Source organism: Halichoerus grypus, chromosome 7 (assembly GCF_964656455.1).
Source record: "Halichoerus grypus chromosome 7, mHalGry1.hap1.1, whole genome shotgun sequence".
NCBI classification, from domain to species: Eukaryota; Metazoa; Chordata; class Mammalia; order Carnivora; family Phocidae; genus Halichoerus; species Halichoerus grypus.
In genome coordinates, this window is record NC_135718.1 from 29649392 (window position 1) to 29667656 (window position 18265).

Here is an 18265-nt window from a genome sequence, read left to right on the forward strand (position 1 = left end):
GGGATGTTTCAGGAGCAAGTATCTTTCCATACTGTCAATTGTCCCCCAAAGCTTGTTGAAAACCTGTTCTGTGGGGGACTCTCTATTGAGTGTGGGTTAGGGGAGTTGGGGTCAGGCAGGGGCCTGAAACAGACACAAAGCTTATCACAGGGCAGGCATACAAATTCTTACAGCATGGTGTAAAGAGGATGTGCGCCCTGGGAGAAGGCTAGAAGGCAATGTCCATTTATTCATTCATAAATATTTTGGAGGAGCTTCTACTCTGTGCCAGGCTTAGTCCAGGGACCTGGGCACAGAGCAGCAAGCAAAGTCAACATGGCTTCCGCCCTCAGTTCACTGACCTTCTATGGTGGAAGGCAAGACAATCAACAAACATGCACTGATAGTATGGAGAAAAATAGGTCAGAGGAGCAGATGGTTCACTAGTCTTCATAAGGAGGTCAGGAAAGAAAGGCATCTCTGACAGCATGGTGTTTGAGCTGAGACCCATAGGAAATGAGAATAAAGGTCTTATAAATATCTGAGGAAGAACATCCAGGCAGAGGGCAAGTCACGTGCAAAGGCCCTGGGGCAGGAGTGGACTACTGTGTTGGAGGCACAGGGATGTAGCCAGAGAGGCTGGAGAAAGAGAACCTGGGAGCAAGGGGAGGTGGGGAGGGTCCCAGAGCTGCAGCTGGGCCCTGTCAGCCACTCCTGGCTTTTACTTCTGGAAAGTTTGTGCCAAGCCTGACTTCCATTTTGGAAAGACCACTCTGGCTACTGTTGGGAGGAAAAAAGGCATCTGTTGCAATTGGTGACTACTGCAGAATCCAAGGGACAGAAGACGGTGGCCTGGACCAAGGTGGGGATGGCGGAAGTGACGAGAAGTGGCCAGATAACTGGGTATTTGAAGGTGAAGCTGCCCGCATTTGCTGCTGACAGGAAGTAGGGTGTGAGCAAAAGAAGTGCCACTGGAAGAAGGTGTTTGTCTTTATAAAAAAGGGGAACCTGGTGTGTGGGGGGAGGAGCAGGCTTTAGGCATTCGGGTTTGGACAAGTGACTCTGGAGATGCCTAGTGGACATCCAGGTTCCGAGGACACATCGCAAGTGAGGGATGCGGGGAGAGAGGGCGTTTCACGCGGCCTCGAAGGTGGTCATATTTGGAGATTGGAGGGCAGTGTGCTCCGAGTAGACACGGCATTGTAAGCAGGGGAGGGGCGGGAGATCGTTGGGGCTCTGGCGGGTGGCTGCAGCTCCAGCAGCTCTGGTTTGCACAGGCTGCTCAGGGCAAGGTGTGCAGACGGGGTAACCTGGGCTGAAATTGGCCGCCTGACGGCTGCTGCCCTGGGCCTGGCCCCTTCCCCCGTGTGTGCTGTCTGCTGGGCCCGTCACAGCGCAGGGGGTGGTGGAGGCAGGTGGGGACAGGCACGCAGGTCGAGGGAGGCTACGTGGGACCTGAGAGTGGGGGCTGTGCATCCGAGGCTGGGAGCTCCTCGGGGTGGTCTGGGCCGTCCCAGGGGCCACGGAGCCCGTGCGGGCCAGCAACCGCCACAGCCTTGCAGACACCCCCTCATCTTGCCCCAGGCCTGCCTTCCTCCGGTCCCTGTCACCTCGGAGCCACTCCCAGCCCCTTCCCTTGGGGCGGCTGCTTCTCTTCACACCTGACCCTCTCTCCTCCCCACTGCGGCAGGCCTCTGATTGAACTCTGCATCCCTTCCTCGCTGGACCCCACCCTGGCTCCCCCCGGCTGCCATGGCGTCTCCCTCTTCACTCAGTACCCGCCCTACACACTGGCTGGAGGCAGGGTGAGGGATGAGCAGGAGAGAAACGCATATGCAGACAAAGGTAAAGAGGGCAGCCCGTCCTGTCTCCGCAGTGACAGCTGGGACCCCTCCCCTCCTGATTGCCCCATTCAGGATTAACACCTGGTAAGTCCTGTCCCAGAGGAAGAGAAGTACCGACCGGTACCGAACGGAACCTGAGTCAACACAGTGAATGCCTGCTGGGGCCAGGCGCTGGGCAAAGAAAGCCTAAAAGACACAGTTCCTCTCCTTAAGTTGCTCACAGTCCAGTCACGGTTTGGGGGAAACCAATCTTACAATACAACGTACTATGTGAATCAAAGGTGGAAGCTATTTGCCAGAGAGACAAGGAGAGCTTTCCAAAGGAAGGGACATTTGAGCTGGGTTTAAAAGGATGAATAGGAGTTGGCCAGGCAGCAGTGGGCATTCCAAGCAAAGAGACAACTTGAGCAAAGCGAGGAAATGAAGAAAGCTTTGCATATTCATGGGAGACAAGTAACTTCGTGGTTAGGGTTGGGGTGAGCAGGTGGGAAAGTGGGGTAGACCCACAGGCCTTTGTAATGAATTATTTACTTGCCCATGGACTGTTCTTATTTTTTGCTTATTGAGATATGATTTGCATATGATAAAATAAGCCCATTTTAAGTGTGTAGTTTAATGAATTTTCATAAATTGGCCAAGTTGTACAATCCTAGCGCCTCATCTTCTTCCTCCTCACACCATCTCGTTTCTCTGCTGTTTGGTACCCAGTGTTCGATTGCATCAAGGCCTATGCTCCTGGCTCCAAGGGCTCCGTGATGGGCAGGGACGTCCTCACGCTACTTGATTTGGAGAGAATCTTCAGGCTTCCTGGAGGGGTGAGTACAAGACCGGGGGGTCCCTCGTCACATTCTTCTCCCTGCACCCCCACCCCCTGGCATGCCCACTCAGCTTTCTCTCGTCCCTCCACACCCAGCCTGTATCGGGAAGGGAGGATGGCGCAGAGACCACAGTGGAAGGGGACAGAGAAGTAGTCTGACCTAGGGAGTGGGGAAGAGTGAGGAGATCAGACAGGAGAGACAGTGCCTGATAAGCAAGTCACCAGGTCCATGGCCCCCGCTGTCTGGACATCCATGGGCACCTCTCCCATCTGGCTTTCTTCAGAGGGAGCTCCCCTCTTAAGGCAGCACGTCCTTGGACTTGCCTCTCTGATTTGTCAAAACCTCGCTGACACTGGGGACAGAGGGACCAGCTAGGAGGCCAGGTCCATATGGCAGCCACCAGCTTCATGTGGCTCTTGGTGGCTCCCGTGGGGTGAGGCCAAACGGAGGTGGGCTGCACATGCCACCTGCCCACCAACCTTCAGAGGCTTAGGATAAAAAAAAAATGGAACACATCTCATTAATAATTTTTATACTGATCACATGTTGAAATGATAATGTTTTGGATCTATTAGGTTAAATAAAATATATTATTGACGTTCATTTCACCAGTTTCTTTTTAAATTTTAATGTGGCTCCTAGAAAATAAAAATTGCATATGTGGTTCATGGTATGTTTTTTTTTTTTAAAGATTTTTATTTATTTATTTGACAGAGAGAGACACAGCGAGAGAGGGAACACAAGCAGGGGGAGTGGGAGAGGGAGAAGCAGGCTTCCCACCGAGCAGGGAGCCCGATGTGGGGCTCGATCCCAGGACCCTGAGATCACGACCTGAGCCGAAGGCAGATGCTTAACGGCTGAGCCACCCAGGCGCCCCTCATGGTATGTTTTTATTGGACAGCGCTGGTCCAGGAATAGAGCTCAGGAGACCAGGCAGTGGGGACTGAATGGAGCAGAGGGATATGGGAGGCGTGGGGCAGGCAGAACTGAGGAGTCTCGGTACCTTGTGCATGCAGAGGTCAGGGCAGAGGTGACGGGAAGGGTCCACCTGGAGGCCCAGGCAGGGAAGGTGATGCCGCCCTCCAAGGTGGGGAAGGTGGGAGAGAGCAGACTCAGCAGGGGAGGATGAGGTCAGCTTGAGACATGCTGGGAGGGTTAGCCGGAAGGACATCCCTGTGGTGACATCCAGCAGGTGTCAGTCTTCTTGTCCAGACCTGTCCCTTAAGTCTGACCTTCCCCCTGGCCCTTGCTCCCCACGTCCTGGCTGCTTGGACCCAGGCCAGGGGAGCAGAACTGAGCTCAAGTCCTCTGCCCCTTGTCTGCCATCTACAGTGACTCTGCTGGGACATGAACCCCCGGGGGCCCAGGCTCTTGGCCAAGGCTACCAAAATAAGTCAAATCCTCCATTTTTCAAACACAATGAGGAGGATTTATTGACCTCAGCAAAACCCTTAAAATCTCCCTCTTCTTTCCCCTTTCAGTTCTTTCCCACTCTGAAGATGCTCCTCACCTTTCTTTCCTCCTGAAAAGTGCCTCTGGAAAACTCCATCCGCAGCCCAAGGACATGCACCTGTTCTCTCTCTTCCCCTCCACTTTCTGCTTCATAAGAATCCAAGAAAATATGCTGGAAGGAGAAGAACCTTCCTGGGAGGGGAGGAGGGGGAGAAACTCACAAAGGCTGTAAAACTCCTAACACTCCTACGTTAACCACTGCGGCCCCGCCTCCCGCAGAACATCTTCCACTGTGCCATGACCCTGGACCAGCTCTACTTCGCCCGCCCTGAGCCCCCGCACTCCAGCTACCGCGGTCCCCTCCGAGGCCTGTATCTCTGCGGAAGTGGTGCCCACCCGGGTGAGTGCCCCGGGACCCCCTTCCCTGTGTGGCTGGGATCGGCAGTGCGGCAGGCAGGCGGAGAGGAGGGAGAGCAGGGAAGTCCCACGAGAACGAGAACAAGTCATCCCCCATACCCAGGCTTCTTAGCGCTCAGGAAACGAGGAGCAGCCGGGGCCTCTGCCAGCTGGCTGCACCCTCCACCCTCGGGGTAGCTCACACCTCCTCCTCACGAGGCCTGAGAATAGGTCGCAGAGGCGGCTCTCCAAATGCCGACTTTGGGCTGAGAGAGACCCATGTCCCTGAATCCCCCCTCCAGAGTTTAGACCAATACGGGCTGGTAACGTTGGTAACATTGCGTTTCCCAATTTAAAAATTCTTCCCGGCCTCTATGCCAAGCTTAACAGACCTCGCCAAGGCTGCCATTCCTTATGGACACGTCCCAGAGAGGTCTGTACCCCCACAGCGTCCCCCTCGCACCCTGAGTCAGTTTCACCACCCAGCACATTGACTTCCAGACTGAGGGGGGCCCTTGCTTGGACTGCTCGCTGGGCCCCCTGCCCAGAGCTCTGGGGGAAGAAGCCTGGAGGTGAGCCCGGAATCTGTCTTAATAGTCGTCCTAGGGCTTCTGATGCCAGCAGTCTGAGCAGCGGCCCGTGGGCACCGACGCTCAGCTTCTCTGTTAGCTCTGGCCCTGCGGGCTCCCTGGGCAGGGTTGTGAGCACAGCTTAGGTTCCCGGGTGACTGGCTTCCAGGAGGGGGCGTCATGGGAGCCGCTGGACGCAATGCAGCCCATGTCGTCTTCAGAGACCTCACGAGCATGTGACCCTGAACCAACTCTGACCTTGAGATTTTAAGTCCCCGTTGGGTCCGGGCCCCAGGATATGGCTGGGGGCTGACAAGCCCTCGTGCTCAAGCCACATACCGGTTACATTTGATACTTGTTAACCTTGCACCCCTGACTCCTGGATGAACTGGTGTTGTTCTATTAAAAGCAGTGTTTTATATAGATAGTTTGTGGGGGTTTTTTAAATATATTTTCTATGTATGAGTAGATATTTGCATTTTTCCTATATGTTAGCTTTTTCTGCGTATTCGTAAGTGCATAGGACTATGTAATAATAGGTGGGATAAGCTTGTCTAGGATACTCAGCCTTCTCACCTCAGCTGCAAACAGTCCATATGACCAGCAGAAGGCTTTAATTCAAGCACCCCATACTCACTGCAAGGTCCCACTACCAGCTAGACCAGGGGACTGCCCTGGGGGGAGCTCATCTATTGCTATCACGCTCCTGGCAAACTGTAAGAAAGGACCCAATTCCCTAACGAGCCACAAAGCCATCCATAGGGGCCAGGGGTCCGAACGAAGTTTGGCATCTCAAGCCATCAAAACCACCAGTTTGCAGTCAAGGGTAAGGGCGAAGTGGATGCAGCTGAGGGCCACCTGGGAGCTCACATTCCTGATTCGAGAGCATTCAACTTCCTACCTCTCACGAGCTGTACCTGGCGCATCACTGAAACCTTTAGATGGAAACCGGTGTTATTCTCAAGTGAATTGAGTCGTCGCTCTTGATGAGAAAGATTCATACAGATGCCCCACATATAGTGCAGCTCTCCCAGCCTGCTTCTCCAGTTCCAGCAGCCAGGGCTGCTGTGGTCCAGGGGGCCCCGTCAGCAGGGAAAGCAGAAGGTTCCCCGGGGAATCTCTTCCCTCCCCTACCCAGGAAAATTTATACAGATTAGGATATAGCCATCTCATTACTTAATCTTGCTCAACTCAGATTTTTCATCTGCAAAGGAGTTGCTTTAAAGATCAAATAAGACCATAGGTCCTGCTTTGGTCCAGGACCAGGCGCACGGCCAACATTCAGCACGTGGCGGCGGTCCGGCTGCTAAGCCTGCTGGGGAAGGTGCTACTGTCGTTTGTGTTCCGCAGAAGGCGGTCTCTTCAATATTCTTTTTTTAACCTGGGACCCAGAACTGAAACCCGCCTGCTAGCAGCCGTGTGTCTAGGGTGGAGCAGAGTGAAATTTGAGTCCATGGAGCTTTTTCCGTAAGAACGGCTGCCAACCTAGGGTCTGTGTTCGGCTCTGGCACAAGTGACCTTCTGAGCTTGTTGAAAATCTGGTTCTGGTCTGGGTTCTGAGATATACTTTCCTCACTTGCCCTCAACCCCCCACAGGCTTCCTCCCGGGACCCAAGGGGGGGAAATGTTTAGAAGACAGGAAGGAACCAAGGGAGGAAGAAGCATGTGGGGTAGGGCAAATGCTGGCTGAAATCTCTAGTCAGACGGGTCTTCATTCTCTGGGAAGTCAGGCTCCCTGGTCCAGCACACCCCGTTCCCAGCACTGGCATACAAAGAACAGAACTGAATAACAAACAGGACCCTGCCCAATCCCCGGAGGCCTGGGGCACATCACATCTGATCTGGTGTTTCAGAATGTCCATGATTTGGGGTGGGGGGGGTTGGTGAATAAAAGTCACAAAAGGGGCGCCTGGGTGGCTCAGTCGTTAAGCATCTGCCTTCGACTCAGGTCATGATCCCAGGGTCCTGGGATCGAGCCCCGCATCGGGCTCCCTGCTCTGTGGGAAGCCTGCTTCTCCCTCTCCCACTCTCCCTGCTTGTGTTCCCTCTCTCGCTGTCTCTCTGTCTCTCTGTCAAAATAAATAAATAAAATCTTTAATAAAAAAGAAAAAAGTCACAAAAGCTTGTAGGAATGTAGGAAAAATTTAAAATATAATAAGACAGAACATAAAATGCAAACATAATCTTGCTTACAGAGAAAATCACCGTTACTATTTACACTACTTCCAGATAGTCTTTTAGATAATTTGGATCATGTTCTTTTTTTTTTAAAGATTTTATTTATTCATTTGAGACACTGAGATACAGAGAGAGAGAGAGAGAGCACGAGCGGGGGGAGAGGCAAAGGGAGAAGCAGTCTCCCCAATGAGCCAGAAGCCCAATGTGGGGCTTGATCCCAGGACCCTGGGATCATGACCTGAGCCGAAGGCAGACGCTTAACCATCTGAGCCACCCAGATGCCCCAGATCATGTTCTAACTTCTGAATGTGGGTTTTACAACTTCATTTTGTTTTAATTCATGTCATGAGCATTTTTCAGTCATAAAAATTCATTGAAAGCATTATTATTAATAGCTGCCTGATATTCTCTTGTAAGGACATACCATAATTAATGAAGGGACATTGAGTTCAGGCTTGGCCTTGATTGCTAATTAGCACCAACCAAAGGCCAGAAAGCTACTCTTGAACTGCGCTACTTCTACTTGAGTGATTCGTCATTGTGTCTGCCTGGGTGCGGCTGCTGTCCGGGCAAACATTCCCTCACAGAGGAGGAACTCAGAGGACAAGTGGAAAGAAGGGAAAGAGCATTCTTAGCACAGAGAGGAAATGCTTCCCACTGTTTGGTGACTTCCTGTCTCTGGGCAGATAACATTTGGCCCAGACCAAGAAACACGATCGATGGATCCTACAAGCCCCCAGCAGGCCGTGGCTGAGCAAGGAGGATTGAGCTTTCCCTAAGTGCTGACTGCAAATTGACCGTGGATTGGGCAATGGGTCCCTTGTCGACTTCAGAATGTAAAACTCTTACAAGGATAAATAAGTCAGTGCCATATTGTTACCTGATTTACAGTTGCCTATTTCCCCCAGAGCAGTAGGGAACACTTCCTTTGAGGCACAACTGTAAAAACCCAAAGTGCGTGTGAGCCTCACCTGGTTAAGTCATTAGGTCACGTGGCCAGCCCCTCCTGCTCTGGTGGCCCCTGGGTGACGGCGTCCAGAGTCCGGGTGAGAAGTGAGGTTTATAGCCCTGGGGGGACTTTGGGCGTCCTCGTTGGAGGAATGACAGATGTGTCTGGCCGAGCCACCTGTGGGCCTTGGGAATGTGCATTTTGCTGACACATGTTCTGTTTGCAAAGCATTTGACAATGCTGAGTTTTCTGTGGGACACTGATATCACCTCCGTGGCCAAAGCAGAGATGAGACTTGCCCGAGCACAGGGCAGCATTCTGTGGGGGGAGTGGAAAAACGTGAAATAAGAAGGAACACAAAATGCAAATGAGGAGAAACTCAAATGACAGCAAATTTGAAAAAATATTTAACCTCACCAGGAATCCATGAAATGCAATGACAACTAAAATATCATGTTTTGCCTATGAAACTGAGAAAAATTATTGTAATAGAAAATTGCCAGTGGGGGCAGAGAAGACGCTCTCATTTATTGTTGGCAGCAGCACAAATTTGTATTTGATGAGGCACAAAAACCAACAACCAAAAGTCAACCCATTTGGTGGATGACTCAACATCTTGTCATGTAGCCTAAGGAAAATATCAGAGATGTCCCCAAAGATTTAGGCACCAGCATATTCATGCAGTGTTACTTGGCAATGGCAAAATATTGAAAACAGCTTAAATGTCCCAAAATAGAGAATTAGTTAAAAGAATCATAATAATTGCATGTGATGGGTATGCCTAATATGTATATATATGTATGAATACATGTACATACATACATATACATAATATGTATTTTGTATACATATTAGAGCTATATGTATGACATAATGACATATATGTCAAAAAGACAGAGACACAGAGAGACTGGCAGATAGACAAAGATGAAGAAGAACAGAAACAGAGAGACAAATGAGAAAGAACCAAGCACACCCAAATATTAGCAATAGCCTGAAGTCTTTCTGGCCACTTGGTGGCGGTTTGGAAAATGTTCCTTACTACCTTCATACAACCTATCTTAGCCGAAAAACAAGCCCAAAGTAAATGGATGGGGCTTTGAAACTTTGTTTAAAATGATGATCCAGGCCGGGTCTAAATGATGTGAATTACTTGTGCATTGATGTCTATTTATGGATCACAAATCCAAGGATTTCAGACATGGTGTGGATCTTAGATTTTTTTAGTGGGAGAGTTGAGGATCTCTCTCACTTAAAGTTCCCTTAACATCACAAAGGGGGAGGGCAGCATATTGTCAGTGTTTCAACAGCCCAATAGAAACCTTGCGTTCTTGGAAGGAGACGACAGAGGTGAACCCAAACCTGGACTTTCTTTGGTTTTATCTGAAATTACAACAGTTCTGTTAGGCAGGATGTCAGATCAGCAGCTCTGTAGCTGCTCCTTAACTAATAAGAGAATTGGAAGATGAATTAAATGCTACTGAGCCAACAGCATTTGCTTAGCAGCTTGGTATGCAAAAATCTTCCAAAAACAATGGGTCTCTTAAGAAAATGTCATAAGGAGGAGCGCCTGGGTGGCTCAGTCCTTAAGCGTCTGCCTTCGACTCAGGTCATGATCCCAGGGTCCTGGGATCCAGCCCCTCATCGGGCTCCCTGCTCCGCGGGAAGCCTGCTTCTCCCTCTCCCACTCCCCCTGGTTGTGTTCCCTCTCTCGCTGTGTCTCTCCCTGTCAAATAAATAAATAAAATCTTAAAAAAAAAAAAAAGAAAGAAAAAAACATAAGGAGTTGTCAATTGTGAAGAAGCACTGGAGTAAGACTTACACTTTCCCCACTGCACCAGCCGGCCTTTCCTCCTGTTGGATCTTCCAGGACCTCTGCAGGAAATGTAGGTCTGGCTCAAACACTGCCATGCATAAAGGGGCTGAAGACACCTTCCTCACAGCGGGGATGGGAGAATTATATATATAAACATAGCTCACCAAAATATGTATGCCCTGCAACCCACCAATCCAGTCCCAGGTATATATCCAGCTGACGTGCTTATGTGTGTTCACAAAAGACACATACTAAGCCCCCCATGGCAGCACTGTTTCTAATACCTCCAAACTGGAAACTACCCACTTGCCCATCAACAGTAGAATGAGTAAGTCAGTTGTGGTATATCCACATAATGGAATCCTATTCAGTGATGAGAAATGAACAACCTAGACCCACATGCCCCAACACCATGTTGAGTCAAGAAAACCAGACACAAAAGAATATAGGCTATGGAATTCCATTTATAAAATGTAAAAAAAAACAAGTAAAAAGTAATCTCTGCTGTTAGAGATCCACCTTCGAGAGTGTTAGGGACTGGAAGGGAGACTGAGGAAGGCTCTGGGGTGCTGGTAATATTCTGGTATTTGATTCGTGTGATGGTTATGTGCATGTGTTCAGTCTCCAGAAAAATTCATGGAGCTCTACACTTAGGTTGTTGCAGTTTTCTGTATGTATGTTATACTTGAATAGAAAGTTAAAAAGAAAACTAGCTTGGTGACTGGCACAAAATGATATTACTTATTAGCATCATTACCGTAAAGCTCTTACTGGCAAAGCCCTAACTCTGAGTCTAGACTAGGGTGGGAAATGAGGAGGAGGGTAAAAGGGGAAAAAAGAGGGGAAAGGACAGGAGGGATGTGGTGGACAGACCCTCAAGGTGCCCCCACCCACGATCCTTGCTTCCTGCTGTTCATGCCCTTGTGTGACTCCTCCCTTTGAGTGTGGGCAGGACCTGTGACTTGCTTCTAACCAAAGGTGATGGAATGTATGTGACTGTGTCACGAAAGATAATAGTGCTCATCTTGCAGGAAGCTCTCTCTCGCTGGCTGGCTGTGAGGAACCACACTGGGAAGCCCTACATGACAAGTCACTGAGGTGGCCTCTAGGTTCTGAGAGTAGCCTCCGGCCAACAGCCAGCAAAAAAGCCTGAAGCCCTCAGTCCTAGAGTCCAAAGGATCTGAATGCTGCCAATGGCCATGTGAGCAGGGAAATGGCTCCTTCCCCAGTCGAGTCCCCAGAGGACAGTGCAGCCCTGGCCAATGCCTGGATTGCAGCCCCATGAGACCATAAGCAGAGGATCCAGCTAAATCTGCCCAGAGTCCTGACCTATAAAAACCGTGAGTTAATGAATCGGTATTGTTTTAAGTTTGTGGTAATTTGTTACACAGCAACAGATGATACAAGAGAGGCCAAGATCTGGGTACAAAATGTATCTGATGATACAAATTTAATTTGTGGCCCTAGATTTCAAAATATTTCCATGTAAAATGACCTTGTGAAATGGAAATCTCTTGGTGGGGCTAAGCCTGGAGTCAGCCATCACTGAGGTCAACAGTCGGGCACACTGGGGTTTGGATCCTGACTCTACTGACATTTGACCTTGGATAAGTTTCTTTACTCTTCTGAGTCTCGGTTTCCTCTGATTAATGGGGATCATGATATTTTGTGTGACATGAGGCACACAGCAAAGACTAGTTTTCTTCCTTCCTTACAAAATGACAGGTTGCCACACTCCGAAGCAGAGTGTTCAGACAGCCTGGAACATTCTGGGCCCACCTGAAGCAAAGGAATGAAATGAAAGCTACTATATGAAGAGCTGGAGCAAGATCTCCTTTGGTTTCAGGTTTGGAGATCCCTCAGAAAGAGGGCCCCCAAGTTAAGAGCTTCCATTCTGGGACAGCAGCACACCCCACACACACACACACACACACACATGCACACACGTGCGCACACACACACACACACACACACACCTCTACAGTAAACTACATCAACTCACACACACAGATCAATATGTCAGGGCAAGAGAGAAAGAAGCAGGCAGGGCAGTTTGCCAAAGACAGAATCGGTGTGTGGGCTGTTGAGCTGTATTTCTGGTCCAATAAATCAATCTGCCTTGAATGAGTTCCTCCGACTCCATGACTGTAATTGGAGCTACCTTCCTCAGGGGCTGTTTGTTACGTTCAAGGTCAGGTGACAAGTACAGGTTTTCAGAGTCAGGCACAGTCAATCTTCACCTGCCTCTGGGAAGAGCTCTGCAATATCTGGAGTATCAGCTAAAAACTAGTCCATCTGCGAACTGTTGAAAACTTGGTAGGAATAGAATTAACCTCTCATTTCTCTCCTTGTTAGATTTCCAAACTCACTTCAACATTCTCTCTAGGATGCCTCCTGTAAAACCAACGTCTCCATTAATTTGCAATTTGTTGAGTCTTGCTGTAGCAGAAGTATCTGGTCACCAACCCCCACCCCCTCGAAAAACCAGAAAATACTAACTACTGCTATTTATTGAGTCCCGATCCTGTGTCAGGCAATACACCAACCATGCATTTCACATGCATTCCTTCACTTAAAGCCGCAGCAAACCCAGCAGTCAATTACACTGGCTGTCTGTGTTCATAACCGAGGAAATGAGCCAATGACGTTAAATAGCTTACCTAAGGTCACAAAGCTGGGAATTGACACAGGATTTGAACTGAGGTCTTTCTCACACCAAAGGTCATGTTCTAAGCAAGAAGCTACTCTCTGGATCCAACTAGTAGACAACTGGTTATATCATAATCAAGTCCCACTAATTGTTGACTGATTTAGGTATAGGGCTGTATGTGAATGTGAAGCCATGATCCCTAGTCTCCAAGCATCTGGACTCTAGTGGGGGGAGACAAAGAGCATGCATAGAAAGGAACACTAACGTCTCCAGGCCCATGTGATTCTGCACAGAACAGGTCAGTGAAATGTGATGGAGAGACAGCTGCCTGTGAGCAGGTGGGCTCAGGGTGGGCTCAGGGAGTGCTTCCTCCAGGAGAGGGACTTGAGCTTGAGTGAGATTGCCCTAGACTTCATGTGTGAAAAGACTCGTTGATTGAAAAGGATGAAGAGGGCATCCTGCTTCCTCCAGGGTGCCGTGTGGCAGAGGTGGGGAGGTGAGAAGGGGCAGATCGAATGCCCTGAGTTTCCATTGGAGAAACTGTGTAAACGAGCTCAGGAACACACAGCTGGCTGGGAAGAGGGTTTGTGAAAAGCAAGTGATGGGAAATAGGAGGGACCAAAGGCTTAAGCTACTGGGAAACTTCATGTCTGGCTGAAGGTGGGCTTCGTTCTACAAACAACGTGGAGCTCGTTTGAGAAGATATTGGGGATTTTACACAAGTTTGGAGGATGGCCAGTCCCTTCACTTGTCTAAGTGGCCACATTCACTGTGTTGGCAGAGACCATGCAAGGCAAGCTTTTGGGCTGCCCTCATCCCCTCTCTTGGCTCTTTCCCGAAGCACTCAAATGAGCTGTTCAGAGATGAAAGTTAGCTAGGAATGGGATGTTGTCTCTAGGAGGCTAGAACCAGTTTTTCAGACCATCACACCCAGCTGTGTGCCCTGGCCATGAGCTCAGTGTGGGGGTGTCAGCAGGAAGCCTGTGGGGCTTCTTCTGGTCTCCGTAGAAAGTTCTGTCACCAGCAGCCTCAGGGCCAAAGGCTCCTGCTCACCCTGCCACAAGAGAGACCCTGGCCATGGGACCCGGATTTGGGGAGCTTAGTTAGCATCCCCTGCTTTTTTGCTTAGAGATGTTTGTAAAACCTTGTAAAAGTAACGACCCCTAGAGCCTTTCATTCCGAGAGCAGTCCGGACACCTCTGCCGTGAGCACCTGCTCTGGGTTTGTGCAGCTGACCTACATTTCATCAAGGATCGGGGCAGGTGAAAACCCAGGGGCTGGGCTTCCCCTGGAGAAGGCAGACACTCATCTGCATGCTGTGTATACTGCAGCAGCCATTTGGTTTGGGAAGGAGGTTAATAATAGTAGACAAACTTCCTTGAAGGGATGGCCTGAAGGGGAACTGGTTATTAGGAGGAAAAAAAAAATAAAACCAACACCACTGCTTTTACAGTAACTCTCCGCAGTCTATAATGAGAAAACCTCTCTTCTGTATAAACGACCTCCTAATGTGAGTCACCCCAAGACCCAGCTCCCAACCCTTGGTCCAGGAAGCAGGAGCATAATGGAGCAGTCAGGTGTAAATTATAGGAGCCCACCAGGGCAGGAAGCAGGGTGAGTTATAATAGTAGAGTAAATTAATTTCACATAAGTGGGATTAGCAGTTAAATAAATAGCAGCCCCACCACTAACCCCATCTGGAATGCTGAGTGTCTGTCCCCTGCCGGAAAAGCCTTATGGCTGAGCAGGAATTAGGTCACAACTCGGTCACCTACCCACTTTTAAGGGCAACTCCTCTAGAAATGTAAGGCAGAAAAATGTGTTAGGAAAGACTTTCCAAGTTTAAAAAAAAAAAAAAAAAAATGAGCTGCGAGCTGCCTGCCATTGATGGTCCAGCCACCGTTCCTGTGGCCTCGGTGCCCCATGCGTCAGCAGAGCTCCAACTGCAACCTGAGCAGTGGAGGGAGGGTTCACCCAGGACTTGGGGTAAATTGGGGACCATGAGTTCTACAGATGGACCCATCAGGAGATCCTATTCCAGGCTGAGAACGTGTTGGTCTTATTTTTAAATTGTCAACCTCTCGATGGCTTGTTTGGGCTTTTTAAGGCTTCTGCCTTTTCACAACTTGACCGTGACCTCTGTTCAGGTGAGTGGAGTGCTAGGGTTTGGGGGACCTCAGAGGCTGTGAGAAGTGGAGGGGAGACCAGGGTTTGAGCTAAGCCAGGAGAGGGCAAGCTGGGCTGGAATTTCAATGTAGGCTCCTGATGCACAGAGTGGGGTCAGTCATACTTCATGCAGTTGTTGTGAGGGTCTAAATTACAGTAAGTCGAAAGCAAAAAGCCCCTAATCCTAGTTCTGACATGCTGAAGGTGAACATGCAAATAAATGGCAGCCCTCTCTCCTCCCCGTCCCCCTTTGCATGAAACAGTGGGCCCAAATAAGAGTATCCCTACTGGACACCATCCTAAGGAGATTATATCAATGTCAAAATCTTCCTAAGGTGGGGAATATTAACTACCCTTTAGGTAATTCTCGGTAAGGTCCTCCAGGGATGCTTCACGAAGCTGTGATTCTTTCTCTGCATTAGTTTAGAACCTTGGGCCAAGTCAAAGTGGACTTGTAGCCTTGGTTGCCCGGGGAGGGGCATTATCATGAACCCTGTAGAGGGCTTCCTAAACTTTTTTGACTATACTTACTTGGATGGGGCCAAAGTTCCCCAACACCCCACCTATTCCATGTCTCTTCTGAGTTGGGTAAATTAGAGGGGTGGGGTTTAGGGGAAAGAGAGGAGAATACAGAGGAACCAGATGAATCCGTGGTGCTGAACTTGAACATGCAACATTCGTGACTCACTTCCTGCCTGTCTTAAAAGAGAAAAACCTGACATGATCCACTTGGTTATAAATGAATCCCTTCTGGTCTCAAAAATAACCCTACTAATTTTATTCTACTAACCTTGAGCGTAAGATGAAAGTTATTAGAATAGCACAAATCCACAGGCAGGCAAGCCACCAATGAAGGGTCTGTAAATAATAGGGTGACTTGGGCACCTGGGTGGCTCAGTCATTAAGCGTCTGCCTTCGGCTCAGGTCAAGATCCCAGGGTCCTGGGATTGAGCCCTGCATCAGGCTCCCTGCTCAGCAGGAACCCTGCTTCTCCCTCTCCCACTCCCCCTGCTTGTGTTCCCTCTCTCGCTGTGTCTCTCTCTGTCAAACCAATCAATAAAATCTTTAAAAAAAAAAATAGGGTGACCAATCATGCCAGCTTGCCCAGATTTTCCTGGTTTTAGCACTGACAGTTCTGCATCCCAGGAAGACCCTCTGTCCTGGGCAAACTGGCATGGCTGGTCACTCTACCATACAAGCAAACTGTAAAGGATTATGTCTATATCTCCCTTAGCAATAGGGACAGATGAGCCATTGCTTACTGAGCTGCAATTCATTTCTATATAATGTCCACATAGTGGACAATTATACAGGCTGAAAATACCCACTCAGGACAAACAAAAACCTGTCATCGGCCTAAAATGGATAATGAGGGCACAAACCCAATAGTTATTTATAAATAAAAAGTATGAATAACAGCAACTGAAACCCACAACATAACAACTGCTGAAAAACCAAGTAAAAAGAATCCTTCCAAAAATCGGAGAAATTCCACCTATGTAAAGTAGAGGAGGAAAAACAAATTTGAGTCCTTAGTAAACTGTGTGAACACTAATTTTAGTTTATGAATACCAAATTTTTGTGGGTTACTGGCAAGTAGCCTTGAATTGTACGTGAGGAGGAGAGTCCCTGAAATGTGGCTGTGAGTCACCTGTAGGAACCACAGAACAGATTTGCACTTTGGGGGCAGTTCATAGACGTCACAATGATGCTTCATTCCTACCAGGATCTCACAGCCAACACGTTGAAAGTCGCTGCTTGAGCTCACTTAATAAATGAGAAAACCAAGGCCCAGACAAGTTAAATGACTTTTCCAAAGCTCTAATTGTCATGGAAATACCAAAAAGATCTGTGTGTTACAGAGCTGCGTTAGGAAGGCAGAATTGCAGGATATCTTATCTGTCCTATTTCATCTTCCGTCCAGATGTATCTGAAATAGGGAAAGGATTGATTCTGTTGGCTTCCACAAAGATGTGTTGAAGTTCTAACCCCCCGTATCAGTGACTGCAACTCACTGGGATAGAGGGTCTTTGCAGACGCATCAAGCTCAGATGAGGTCATTAGGTGGGCCCTAATCCAATAGCACAGGCGTCCTTATAAGAAGAGGGAAACACACACACACACACACACACACACCCCCAAGGAACGCCTGGGGCTACCAGACTCAGGAAGAAGCCCGGCAGGATCCTCCCCTGGAGGCTTCTGAGAGCGCAGGGCCCTGCTAACACTTTGATTTTGGACTTTGAGCTTCCAGACCGTGAAAGAATCAATCTCTGTTGTTATAAGCCACCTAGTTTGTGGTACTTTGTGACAGAGCCTGGGAAACTACTACAGGACCCCAAAGTGGCTCCCCGCCCCCAGGGACAGGTATCTTCCCTCTCACACCTCTCCTGGCAGCTGGTTGGGAACAAAAGAGAAGAGGCAGCTCCTTCTCAGCCTGTTTATTGGGGCTTTCCTGTCTGCTATGGCAGCATTAGAGAGCTCTGGGGCCTTCCCCCGCTGGGTGGGCGCACATCTCCATCACGGAGAGCGTGGATGATGGCAGTGCCCGTATCCGGGTCCCAGGAAGGTGGGGGAACCCTGGCGGGCACCCCACCTCCTCCATGAGGCCGCTGTTCTTGGCCACATGCTTCCAGCATGAGCACTTGACATTTTCTTGTCCACACACCATTTAGCAAGGGCGAGAGATTTGATGAGCCGTCCTGCCCTTCGCCGTTTTTTCTAGGACAAAAGCAAAGAGCTCATCAGATTACCGAAGTGGGGGGAGGAGGCTGCCACTTCGGAAACTGAGAAGTTTGCACATTATCTTGGTTTTACGTCTAACATCTTCTTCTAGATGGAACATAGAGACTTGGTTGGGTTACAAACTCCTCTGCCTGTAATATTCCACCCAGAGTGAAGCCCGTCAGCTTCCCCAGGGCTAGGATGGCACCATCCTGTGGGAGGTCGATAGCTTTATAAATAGTTACCAGATGCAGAGAATGATCCTAAATTTATAAACTTTATAAATTTCTAAAGGTACTTACACGTCTATCTGTATATCAAAATATCTGGAAAGAAAACACCAAAATGTTACCTATCCGGGGTAGAATTATGAATGTTTTTATTTTATTTAACTTTTATTTCTTTTCTAATGTTGCTACATTAAACAAGAAGGAATGAGGTAAGAAAACTAACTGAAGAAAATTTCAGCCATGATCATAGCTCTTGAGCACAAATAGTGTTAATATTCTGATACCTGATAGGTGAAAACCCCAAGAGCTATAAAGACATAACGACACGTTAACCCTTTCTTACTCCAGCAAGGACAAAAGACGGCTTTTTCCAGTGAAGCACATTTATTTTCCTAGTTGGGATCATCCTGTGTTTACAAAACTGTGGTTTCACTTAAAGTCATAACAAACATTTTCCCCTGTGGTTCTAAACCCTTCCATTCATAATAATCATA

General features: G+C 48.8%; 1 protein-coding gene across 1 annotated transcript in view; it reads left to right on the plus strand.

The window, feature by feature from the left end:
- PYROXD2 (pyridine nucleotide-disulphide oxidoreductase domain 2) overlaps window positions 1–5355 on the plus strand; it is a 29171-nt gene extending 23816 nt beyond the window's left edge. The window contains 4 exon segments of the mRNA XM_036080676.2: window positions 1649–1824; window positions 2532–2638; window positions 4373–4493; window positions 5228–5355. Of these exon segments, the coding sequence (XP_035936569.2) occupies window positions 1649–1824; window positions 2532–2638; window positions 4373–4493; window positions 5228–5298 (475 nt within the window). The 3' untranslated portion in view covers window positions 5299–5355.
- Window positions 5356–18265: the final 12910 nt, after the last annotated feature.